We start from the raw sequence: 12,497 nt of genomic DNA, 5'->3' as shown, positions 1-12,497 counted from the left end.
CCCTACACACACACACAAAAATAAAACACAGCGCTCCCACGCCAGAGCCCCTTTTCCCCGACCCGTCCCCCACCCCAAGGGTCCCTGCTTCGGAGCGTGACGGGGCTCCCCACGCCCGGGGGGTAGAGGGTGCAGGAGGGGCGCAGGGAGGGGCTGGAAGGCCCCAGCGGTGTCCAGCGCGCTCGCGGGGCTCGAGCTGGGAGGGGTGGGGGGGAACCTCGATCCGGCGGCCTCATTGCACGCGCGCCCGCGCACGCGCCCCGGACGCGCCCCCCCCCTTGTCTCCCCGCGAGGGCGCGCGCGCCCTACACCGGCGTGGTTTTCCTGTTGAGCGTGTTGGTGTTGGACGCGGCGGCCTCTTTGGACAGGGTCCCCGGCGCGGGCGCTGCGGGAGCGGGCGGCGCGGGCGCGGGGGCAGAGGGCGGTCCGGTGACCGTGACCGTGACGCCGGACCCCGCCTCCTTGGGGAAGGCGTTGTGCAGCGTGAGAAAGCCCGCTGCGCCCCCGCGGTCCCGCTCGGCGCCCGCCCCGCCGCCCCCCGTGCCGCCGGCCGCCCCGCCGTAGGCGCCCACGCCACCGCCACCGCCGCCGCCGCCGCCGCCACCGCCCCCGGCGCCCGCCAGCCCCGCAGCCACGCTGCCCTTGGACGGGTCGCGGCTGAGCGTGTACATAGAGATGTCCGTGGAGGCGAAGCCCGGGCCCCCGGGGCCTCCGGGAGACGCGTCCCGCGACGGCGACGCCTCGCTGGAGCCTCGGGAGCTGGAGCGGGAGCGGCGGCGGTAGCGGAAGCGGTAACTGGGCAGACGGAGGATGGCCGAGGGGCCGCTCCCGCCACTGCCGCCCGCGCCGCCGCCGGCCTTGAGCAGGTCCGAGCGAGATTGGCAGTGCGCCTCGCGGCTGCGCTCGATGTAGATGTTGACGGCCAGCACGCCGATCACCTCGGCCAGGATGAAGGACAGCCCGCCGAAGTAGAAGGACCAGCCGTACGAGTAGTGGTTTTTCTTCTCCTCGTCCCTCTTGGGGCCCGGCTCGCCCGCGTTGGCAGATATGTACACGATCACCCCGATGATGTTGCTCAGGCCTGGATGGAGACGGTCATGTGGGAGCCTCGAGGCCGCTGTCCCCAGGGCCCCGCAGTCCCCTTGGCCGTCTTTAACCCCCCTGAAGTCTAAACCGGGCCCTCTACTGAGCTAGGCTTCACTCCCCCTCCCCCAGTCTAAGCCCTGAGACCCACTGAGCTAAAAACTACTCCAGGAGACCCACTCGATTAAACCCCACCTCAGGAGTCTTAAGTCCCGCCCACCTGGTCTAAGCCCCACCCCATTGGCCTAAACTTTACTCAGGATTCTAAACCCATCCCACTGGTCTAAGGTTAGACCCAAGAGTCTTAAGATCTACCTCTGTTGGAGTGGATTCCACCCAACTGTCTTAAATCCTGAGCCCATTAAGATAAACTCCACCCTTGTTGCCACTGAGCCAAATTCTACTCCAGAAGTCGCAGCCCTGCTCCCGAAAGTCCACCTGAGAACTTAAGCCCCACCCTTGATGGACTAAATTCCATCCTAAGAGTCTAAGTGCCTCTGCCACCGATGTGAACTTCAACCCCAAGCAGTTTAAGTACCACTCCAGTGGGCTAACTCCGCCTCAAGAACCTAAGCCCATCAGAGGGGTCCAAGCCTAAACCATCTTCAGCAGTCTAAGTCCCATCCTCATTGGTCTAAACCCCCAGTTCAAAATTCTAATTAAGCCCCTCCCTCATTGGCCTAAAAAAACTTCCCTTGGAGGTCTAGCCTCTGCCCTCTGTGTTATCGTCACACACCCCCTAAATCTTGGCCCCACCCTTACCTGGCCCTGGCCCCTTCGCCACTCATAAGTTTCGTAGGCCTTTCTTATATGCGTCTAATTTGCACCCCTATGTGGTCGAGGCCTTGCCCCCAAGAAGACTCGGACCTTACCTTGGAGAGTCCTGACAGTGGCTGAGAATGCCCACTCCTGTCCCAATGATCTTGATTCTTCCCACAGCCTAGGTATCGACCCAGGGCAGTCCAGGTTCTGTCCCTTCCTATCCAGCTTCAGTGGGTCTAAACTCTGCCCCCAGAACAGCTAGGCTCGGTTTCCAGGTCCTGTCCAAAGTATAAACCCATCTTTTCCCCCAGGTCCCTCCCTCTGCTACTTTTTGCTGCTAATGATGCAATTCCACTTCAGACCTCCAGGTTCTGCCCATTGCTGACCTAGCTCCCCCTGGCCTGGGTCTCTAATCTAGTCCACCCTTGCCAGCCTTAAATTTGCCCCTATTAGAATAAACCTTCCTTCTACTCCAAGCCCAACCCCGGGGCCGTGTAGGTGTAGGCCAGTATAGTCACCTTGGCACGTACCTCTCCTGGACCTAACTAGTCCCTCCCTGAGCAGGTCTAGACCGCCGTTCTCCACAACACAGCCTCTGCTATTTAAATGTGTCAAACTCCTCTCTGGGATTGCAAGCTCCGCCCTCGTCAATCTAATCTCTGGGGGAGGGGCTAAACCCTGTAACCCATTGGTCTAAACCTGGGCAATCTAGAGCAAGCCCCGCTTGTATTGGCCTAAACTACATGGCTGTGTGGAAGAAGGGAGCCTTTTCTGCATTCTACCGCACTTTCCAGCCCTAACCTTACCCTGAACTAGCGGGTCTGAGCGCTGCTCCTTAAAACTCAGTGTCCTGAGCCGGGTGTTGGTGGCGCACGCCTTTAATCCCAGCACTCGGGAGGCAGAGGCAGGTGGATCTCTGTGAGTTCGAGACCAGCCTGGACTACCAAGCGAGTTCCAGGACAGCCTCCAAAGCCACAGAGAAACCCTGTCTCGAAAAAACAAAACAAAAAACCAAAAACAAAACAACAACAAAAAACAAAAAAGACTCAGTGTCCTGGTGTCTGCTACCCTAGGCCAGTTTCATTTAGGGGTGGGGAAGTCTTTACTTTGAGATTTCTCACAAAGCCTAGGCAGGCCTCAAACTCTTCGTGTAGCCAAGGATGACCCTGAACGTCTGATCCTCCAGGATCAGGCAGGCATCACACATCGGGGTTACGCAAGGCTAGCTCGGGATGGGCCCAAGGGCTGCCGGGACTCCATTGACCGAGTCATAGGCACAACCCTAGCCCTAGCTCTTGCGGTAATCAACTCCACATTCTGGCCTTGGTCTAGCTTCTTGCACAACCTCTCTCCTTTTGAATTTTTCCAGAAAAAAAAATGGCCTTCCTACTCAAATAGGCAAAGCCTAGTCACTGCACCTTGAATTTTCCTGGGCCTAGAACAGTGGTTTCGCAACCTTCCTAATGCTGACACCCTTTAATACAGTTCTTCATGTTGTGACCCCCGGCCCTAAAATTATTTCTGGTGCTACTTCATAACAGTAATTTTGCTACTGTTAAGAATCGTAATCCAGGATATCTGATATCTGACCCCCTGGGAAAGCATCATTCAACCTCCTAACCCGGTCGCGACCCACAGGTTGAAACCACTGGCCTAGAGGGTGTTTTTAGCCCCCCACTTAAGACCAGCCCCTTTTAAGGATCCACCCAGGCCAGTTTCTTCCTCTCCGGCCCCTGCCTTCCTAAGTCAGTCTCACCTCCCTAGCCTTAAGACTCCAAGTGTTTGAGGTCCCCTCCTCCATCCCAGACGCCTCCCAGAATTCTCTAGGAGAGCTAGGCCTCGTCTTATCTCCTACTTTACCCACAGACACCAGTCTGTGCAGGCGCAAACGGAACCTAAACCTACCTTACCCAGTGGGAGGTGGTGCAGCATGCGAGGAAGCTAGGAAAACTCCGGTCCCCAGGGGGCGCGCTTGGGGAAGGCTGGCTTTGCAGTCGCATGCGCCCATGCACACACGCAGACACCCACGTGCGTCCGTGGGTGGCCCGCCGCCTCTTCCCTCTGCCTCTCACCTGCTGCCACGAACAGGATCCCCGCGCCCAGGATGATGTTCCTTTTGGATTTGTAGACGCGGGAGGCAGCCACGCACACGCCCCCGAGCAGCAGCAGGATGGCGCTCAGGATCGGGAAGATGCTGGAGGCCCGGACCACTCCTGGGGGAAGGAAAGAAAAGAGAAGGAACGAGAGGAGAGAGCGAGGGCGGTCAGGCGGACCACGGCGCCCCGGGCCCACTGCGCCCCCTGCCTGCTTCCCTCATTGCTGAGCTAAATTTAGTTCGCTAATTTGGCCTCTTTGGTTCTTTTCTTTTTTGTCTCATTTTCCCTCCTGTTTTTAAAGTTTCTTTCTTTGTTTTTCTTCCCATCCCCCTTCTCTCTGCACTTCCATAACGTTTCTCTCCCCCACTCCTTTTCTCCCCGTCTTTCTTCTCCCCTCCTGTATCTCCATATTTCATCCCTCCCTCCCTGTGTATACATCTTTCTCTTATCCGCCCCCCCCCCCCTTTTTTTTATTTCTTTGTCCCTTTCCGCTCGTTCTTTACCATTCGTTCCCAAAACCCTGGACAACCAGATTCTGTTATTTCTGAGCCTGGCTAAAGCAGCCAGTCATAATTAAGACTTTGCCACGTTCTGATAACAGCCCAATCGCAGCGCTGGCTTCCCCAGGGGAGTCGTCAGTCCAGGCGGCAGATTGCCGGACCAGCGCAGCAGCAAATCTACAACCCTTGCTATACAAAATCGCCTGGCCATAGACATCCAACCGACCAATCATCACCCACGATCCCGCACCCCTCCACTCCCGGTAGGCCGGTCCCTCTGGCCGGGAGTGAGGTTCAAGCTCCGCCCAGTCCCTTCCTCCGCCCCCCTCCTTCCAAGTACTCTGGTCACCGTCCTTCTTCATCCCACCCGGATCCTTAACACACACCCACACCAACTCCCCCCCGCCCCACGTACGGAGCAGGTACTCCGCGCTGTCATGGTCGTAGTCCGTGTCCTCCGGGAAGTGGTTGATCTTCACGCAGACACCTCTTTTCAATCCTGGGGAGGGGATGGGGACCGTGGGGCTGTCAGTGTTCTGAGAAGACCCTCCCCTACTCAGACACACACCCCGAAACCCCAATTCCTATCCCAGCCCTCTCTGGGCTGGTTAAGAGGTAGGAATGCTATTCCACAACTGGTGTGGGGCAAACTTTGCGCTCCTCAGATCTGTTTCCCGCTTGTACCAAGGATTGGGGGGCGGGGGCTGGGGGAGAAAGGTTAGTGGGGTAGGGAGAGGGAGGACTGGCGTGGTGGCACAAGCCTGTGATCCCAGCACAGAAGTAGAGGCAGGAGGACAGGAGGTTCATGGTCCCTCTTAGTTACACGGAGAGTTCAGATGCCAGCCTGGGGTACTTGAGATCCTGCCAGAGAGGGGAGGGAAGGAAAAAGATGAGGAGATCGGAGGAAAAAGGAAGGAGAACGATAATAGATCAGAGGTGGACATCCTTCCGAGTACCCACTACTAGAGACCCTCTCAATCTATGTGGCTTCCCATTTGCCCTCCAAGGAAGTCAGTGTTGGCCGCCGACATGTCGAGGAACCCTTGTACCTGAAGCTTATTGAAAAAGCTAAAAATACATGGGAAAAGCAGGAACTATGAAAACACTACCGTTCCTGAGAACCAAGAGACCGTCTTATAGCTTCACCCCATCCTCTCTCTGATCCTCACCCTCCCACCCAGCTAGAGCCTATCTATTTCATCCGTGGGAATAGGTTCTGTTTTACTGCCTGTGGTACATAGCCCAGGAAAACAAACTGCATACATACGTTCATTGTCAACTCCAAGCTCCCTCTAGCCTGCTTGTCATAGCCACTCTGCAGAGACAGTAGTTCAGGGGTATGCGCGCGCGCGCACACACACACACACACACACACACACACGCATGCATGCATGCACGCACACATGCACTCACGTTGGGACCTTCCAGGACCAACAGTTCCCTGGGCTGCCTAGTGTGTCCATCAGGTAGACTTTTTGATATTCTTTATCCTGTGCAAGTTGGGAGTTCCTAAAAGTGGCAGTGGAGGTGGGGGAAGACATGGACACAACAATGACATTCTAAGATCTGACTTCTTGTACCTTTGAATGGGGCAGAGCCTGGCTCCCAGGATGCCTCAAGGAAGGGAGGGAGGGATGGATGGATGGATGGATGGATGGCATAATGAATGACTATAAAGATAGCAGAAAGAGGTTGAAACAAGTCAGGCAAAGAAACGCAGGGGAATAAACAGTGGAGGGGGAGAATGGAAAAAACCAGTCTGAGGCAGTGAGTAATGCTGTGAAGACCCAAATGTTTAAGTGCCTCTTCCTGTGTTGATCAAGACACTTGATATGCAGAGAAAAGGAGCTTTGGGGGCTGGAGAGGTAGCCTAGTGGATAACAGCACTTGCTGGGCAAGCGTAAAGTACCTGAGTTCAAATCTCCAGCACCACTTAAAAAAACAGACTTGGTCGTATGTGTCTACTACTCCAGTACTAGGGTGAGAGGTCAGACACAGGAGGATCACTGGGCTTTGCTGCCTGCCAATCTAGCGTAAGGTTCAGTGAGAGACCCTGGACTGATGGGGGATGTCATTCTTTATATATGTCTCTCTTATTGAATGATGAATAAAGCATTGTTTGATCAATAAAGGCAGGAAGATAGGCGGGACTAGGAGACAAGGAGAATTCTGGGAAAGGTAGGCAGAGAGGCATCTCAAAGAGATGCCATGTAGCCGCCAAGGGAGTAGCAGGTCCCGGCATTCTCTGGAAAGCCAAGACCACCCACGTACTTAGAGTAATAGAAGTGGGTTAATAATTAAAACAGAGGTAGCCAGTAAGAAGCCCTAGCCATCGGCCAACAGTTTTACAATTAATATAGCATCTGTGTACTAATTTGAGGCTGAGGCAGCATTGGGACCCGGTGAGACAAGAAAGTCTCCAGTAACACCGTATGAAGGAACAGGTTCAGTGGGAGACCCTGTATGAAGGAAGTAAGGCAAAGAGTGCATACTGCTGGACATCTGATGCCCTCTTCTGGCTTCTGCGTGCATGTGCATCTACACACACACACACACACACACACACACACACACACACACACACACACTGCACAGGCATACACCACACACACAAAACAAATAACAGAGCTTGCAAGGCGGCTCAGAGGGCTACCTGTTTGATCCCTGAGAACCACATCATAGAGAAGACATGTCTGTGGCCCCCATTAATTAATTGAATTAACTGTAATTAAAAATAGAGCGGTAAGATTGGTGTCACGTTCAGACCAAATGTTTGATGCTAAGGTTCAACCCTTGAGAGCTGGAGAGACGGTGCCGTGGTTAGGAGCGCTTGCTTCTCTTGCAGAGGACTCAGGCTGAGTTCCCAAAATCCGACAATTATCCCTAACTTCAGTCCCAAGGGATCCAATGCTCTTTTCTGATTTCTGTGAGCACCAGGCATGCACACAGTGCGGAACATGCATATGCTGAAAATAAGAATAAGTGGGTTTTTTTTAATTCTACTGTTTTCTGTTGCACTATGCCATCCTTATTCTGTCACCTTGTCAACATGTGTACTAATTGTTTCTGTGCCTCCACATGTAAAGATCCAAAGACTAGGACCTAATTCACTGTGCTGATGTGAAAACAGGATCCAGATCGAGAGATTTAGCACACTTTGTCTGGAACATACCTGGGTGTTCTGTTGATCTATTGTGACCTGTGCTGGTCGGTTTTGTGTCAATTTGGCACAAGCCGAAGCCACTGGGAGAGAGGGAACCTTAACTGAGAAAATGCCCCCACCAGGCTTGCTGGTGGGAAAGCCTGTGGTGCATTTTCTTGCCTAACGATTGGTGTGGGAAAGCCCAGATCACTGTGGGTGGTGTGCCCCCAGATCACTGTGGGTGGTGTGCCCCCAGATCACTGTGGGTGGTGTACCCCCAGATCACTGTGGGTGCCTTTAATCCAAGCATTAGGGAGGCAGAGGCAGGCGGATCTCTGTGAGCTCAAAGCCAGCCTGGTCTACAAAGGGAGTTTCAGGATATCCAGAGCTAAACAGAGAGACCCTGCCTCAAAGAGAAACAGAGAGAGGGGGGGAAGGGAAGGAAGGAAGGAGGGAGGGGAGGAAGGGAGAGAGAGAAAGGAAGGAAGGAAAAAAGGAAGGAAGGAACAGGCTGAGAAGGTTATGAGGAGCAATTCTTCCATGGTCTCTGTTTAAGCTCCTGCCTCCAGGTTTCTGCCTTGAGTTTCCGACATCCCAAACGCTGTCTCTCCCTTAGCAAAGGCTTAATAAATACTTGTGAGGAGGGCTGGGTGTGAGGTCGCAAACTGCAGAGTGCTCACCCCATATCCACAAAGCCAGAGGTTCTGCCCCCCAGCACCGCATAAACTGAACGCTGTAGTGCACACCTGTATTTCTAGCATCAGGAGAGAGAGGGGCAAGAAACTCAGAAGCTCAAAGTTGTCCTCGGGTACAAGACAGGGAAAAGAAACCAAAACCAAAACAAACAAACAAACAAAAACCTTGTAATGGAAGAATGACTGAATGAGCCAAGATGCAAATAAGGAGGTGTTTGGGAGCCAGCAAATAGGCTTGGTAGATAAAGGAGCTTGCCACCAAGTCTGGTGATCTGAGTTCCATCCCCAAGACCAACATGGTGGAAGGAGGGATTCAACTCTCCAAGGTTATCCTCTACATTCCAGATGTTCAGTATGGTGCACATTCTCAAAAGTGAGCACACATGCATATGCACGCGTGTGTGTATGCAAGTGTGTGTGTGTGCACCCACACACACATAAATAATCAAGAAATAAATATAATGCAAAAACTATTTAAAAGATGTCAGAGACCAGAAAGATGACTCAGCAGCTAGAGCATGCCGTATTTTTCCAGAGGACCTAAGTTCTGTCACCCAGCACCCACATCTAGGAGCTCACAACCACTCCAGCTCCAGGGGAATCTGACACCCTCTTCTGGCCTCAGTGAGCACTGCACTCACAAGCACATACACAGACACACCTAGATCTTAAAAACATATTCAAAGCCGGGCGGTAGTGGTGGTGTGCCTTTAATCCCAGAACCTGGGAGGCAGAGGCAGGCAGATATCAGTGAGTTCAAGGCCAGCCTGGTCTGCAGGGAGTTCAAGGACAGCCAGTACAGTTACACAGGGAAACTCTGTCTCCAAAAACAAACAAAACAAACAAAACAACAAAAAAAAACAATAAAAAACATATATTCACTGTCACTACTCATTAGGGAAATGCAATGACAGTTATGATGAGACACTGTCTTCTTGTTTTGGATTGATGAAGAAGGTCTCACTGTGTAGCAGAGCTGGTCTCAAACTCATCATCCTCTCTCCTCAGGGCACGCCTGCATCCCTAGCACCAGGAGAGAGAGGGGCAAGAAATTCAGAAGCTCAAAGTTACCCTCGGCTACAAGACAGGGAAAGGAAACAGAAAACCAAACCAAACAAACAAACAAAAACCTTGTAATGGAAGAATGAGTGGACGGGCCAAGATGCGAATAAAGAGGTGTTTGGGGGTGCTGGGTGCTGGGATGGTGAGCATGCAGTACCACACTCAGTCCAGGATACCATCTTTGCATCCGCTGGGATGACAGAGGGCAGAAAATCGGATAATCAGTAAAATCAGCGTTGACAAAGAAAAAAAATGTGGGGAAACTGGAAAATGGTGTGTGCTGCTGGCAGAAATAAAGTGTAGTACAGCCGCTGTGGGAGAGAGAGCGCTCCGTGGTTAATCGCAATTGCCGCTCTCGCAAGTCACGTGACCCGAGTTCGGTTCCCAGCACCAACGTGGCAGTTTACAACCGCGCCTACCTCAAGTTCCAGTGGATCCCATGCTCTCCTCTGACCACTGGGGGCCCCAGGCAGGATGGCGGTGCACAGCTATTCACGCAGACAAAACACCCATCCACATGAAATGAGATAAATAAACCTAATTTTTAAGTTAATAGTCATAATGCTGCATGACCCAGCAGCTCCTTTTCAGGACTTCAGCCTGAAAGAATCTGAAAACAGCGATGTGGGCCGGACGGTGGCGGCGCACGCCTTTAATCCCAGCAGCGCTCGAGGAGGCAGAGGCAGGTGGATCTCTGTGAGTTCCAGCCTGGTCTACAGTTCCAGGACAGACTCCAAAGCTACAGAGAAACCCTGTCCGGGAAAAGGAAGAAAGAAAACAGCAATGTGAAGGGGAACTAAGGCGCTCATGTTCTTGGCTTGTTCATGGTAGCCAAAGAATGGGAACAAACAACGTGGTGGCATGTAAACCCAGCGCCTAGGAGGTGGATGCAGGAGGATCAGGAGTTCAAGGCCAGCCTCAGCTATGTTGTTAAAAAGTGAGAACAATCCAAATTCTCTTCCAAGATGAATGCGCAAGACAAAGCAAATGCGATGCATACAATGGAGCATTATTCAACCCTTAAAAAAGGAATTATACTGATGACACCGCATGGTGCTTAGAGTGTTGGCCTACCACACCAGAGGACCTGGGTTCGGTTTCCCAGAGCCTCCTGAAACAAGATGATGACACATAAATCTGTCATCCCAGCAGGGACATAATGAGGTCAAGGTCATCTCAGCCAGCTCCTGCCTCAACCTGGGATACCCAAGACTGTTTTCAAAGCCACTCCACGCCAGGCAAGGTAGTGCATGCCTTCCTGGTACTCAGGGGGCAGAAGACGGAGGATATCTATAAGTTTGAGGCCATCCTGATCTACATAGTGCATTCGAGGACAGCCAGGGCTACGTAGAGAGACTCTGCCTCAAAAGACAAAATTCAAAAAAAAAAATCACAACAGCAAATTTCCATCTAGAAAAGGAATTATGGAATTGTGACATTTGTGTAATTCACAATCAAACAAACTATCATGGTGTATCATTAGTATATGCTAATAAAAAAAGAAAAAGTCTAAACTCCCTATAACATAGCCGAACTTTGAGGTCATGACGAGATGTGAAATAAGCCAGCTGCACAGACATAAACTGTATGATTTGGCTGTTGAGATGGCTCAGCCTGTAAGGGTGCCAGCCGCCTAGCCTTGGGATCTGAGTTCAATCCCTGGGACCCACACGGTGAAGGAGAAACCGACTCCAGAAAGTTGTCTCCCTGCTTAATGCCCCTGTATTGGTGCAGGCATGCTCTCTCTCTCTCTCTCTCTCTCTCTCTCTCTCTCTCTCTCTCTCTCTCTCTCTCTCTCTCTCTCTCTCTCACACACACACACATATGAACACTAAGATTAAATTTAGAGTCAGGCAGTGGTGGCTCACACCTTTAATCCTAGCACTCGGGAGGCAGAGACAGGTGGATCTCTGAGTTTGAGGCCAGCCTGGACTACAGAGTGAGTTCCAGGACAGCTGGGACTACACAGAGAAACCTTGTTCAAAAACATAAACAAAACAAAGAAAGGAAGGAAGGAAAAGAAAAAAAGAACTTCCAGAGGCATTACCATCCCTGACTTTAAGCTCTACTATAGAGCTATAGTCCTGAAAACAGCTTGGTGTTGGCACAAAAACAGACAGGTAGACCAATGGAATCGAGTTGAACACCCTGATTTTAACCCACACATCTACAAACACCTGATTTTTGACAAAGAAGCTAAAATTATACAATGGAAAAAAGACAGCATCTTCAACAAGTGGTGCTGGCATAATTGGATGCTGACACGTAGAAGACTGCAGATAGATCCATGTCTATCGCCACACGCAAAACTTAAGTCCAAATGGATCAAAGACCTCAACATAAATCCAGCCACACTGAAGCTGTTAGAAGAGAAAGTGGGTGGTACCCTTGAATGAATTGGTACAGGAGACAGCTTCCTGACATAACACCAGTAGCACAGACACTGAGATCTACAATTAATAAATGGGACCTCCTGAAACTGAGAAGCTTCTGTAAGGCAAAGGACACAGTCACCAAGACAAAGCGGCAGCCCACAGAATGGGAAAAGATCTTCTCAAATTTAAAATGTGATAAAAAATTTACATGTAGCACCCTGGGAAATCAAAGTCACAAACACAGGAAGCAGAATAGTGGTGACCAGGGGGAGGGGAGGGGGACTGGGGAAAGGTTTGGTGGATTGCGTTTCAGCTTTTGCAAGGTTCTGAGGTGTTCGGGAGATTAGTAATAGAACCACACGAGTGCGTTCAGCATTACTGAGCTGTGTGGTGGTACTTGGGATGTAACACAGTGGGTAGAGTGCCAGCCTAGCATACCAAAGGACCTGGGTTCGATTCCTCGGAAATCAAGAAGACAAGACATTCAACTGCCTTAACCTGCTCCTGGCCCACCAGGCTGTGTGAGACCCCGTCTCAGAACAGCACGAAACAAAACAAAAACAAGAAGAGATCACTGTTCTCTCCTCATGGATTCAGTGGGTGAAAGCCCATGCTCTGCAAACCTGACAGCCTGATTTGGTCCCCAGGTCCCAGGTAAAAACCCGGATGTAATGGCACACATTTGTAATCCCCACACTATGATGAGACAAGAGATGGAAACAAGAAAACTGCCTGGAAGTTCGCTGGCCAGCTAGGCTAGACTGTGCACCACCACGACAGAA

At 51.8% G+C, this 12,497-nt stretch overlaps 1 protein-coding gene across 1 annotated transcript in view; it reads right to left on the bottom strand.

Moving 5' to 3' along the window:
• Positions 1 to 12,497, bottom strand: part of Cacng8 (calcium voltage-gated channel auxiliary subunit gamma 8) — a 25,079-nt gene continuing 12,582 nt past the window's right edge. The window contains exons 2-4 of the mRNA XM_040734056.1: positions 4,857 to 4,940; positions 3,918 to 4,058; positions 1 to 1,081 (exon numbers count right to left, since the gene is read on the bottom strand). Coding sequence (XP_040589990.1) covers positions 306 to 1,081; positions 3,918 to 4,058; positions 4,857 to 4,940 — 1,001 coding nt within the window. The 3' untranslated portion in view covers positions 1 to 305. The remainder of the gene's footprint in view (positions 1,082 to 3,917; positions 4,059 to 4,856; positions 4,941 to 12,497) is intronic.

Source organism: Mesocricetus auratus, unplaced genomic scaffold (assembly GCF_017639785.1).
Source record: "Mesocricetus auratus isolate SY011 unplaced genomic scaffold, BCM_Maur_2.0 Super-Scaffold_100037, whole genome shotgun sequence".
NCBI classification, from domain to species: Eukaryota; Metazoa; Chordata; class Mammalia; order Rodentia; family Cricetidae; genus Mesocricetus; species Mesocricetus auratus.
This window is presented reverse-complemented; position numbering and strand designations above follow the sequence as displayed.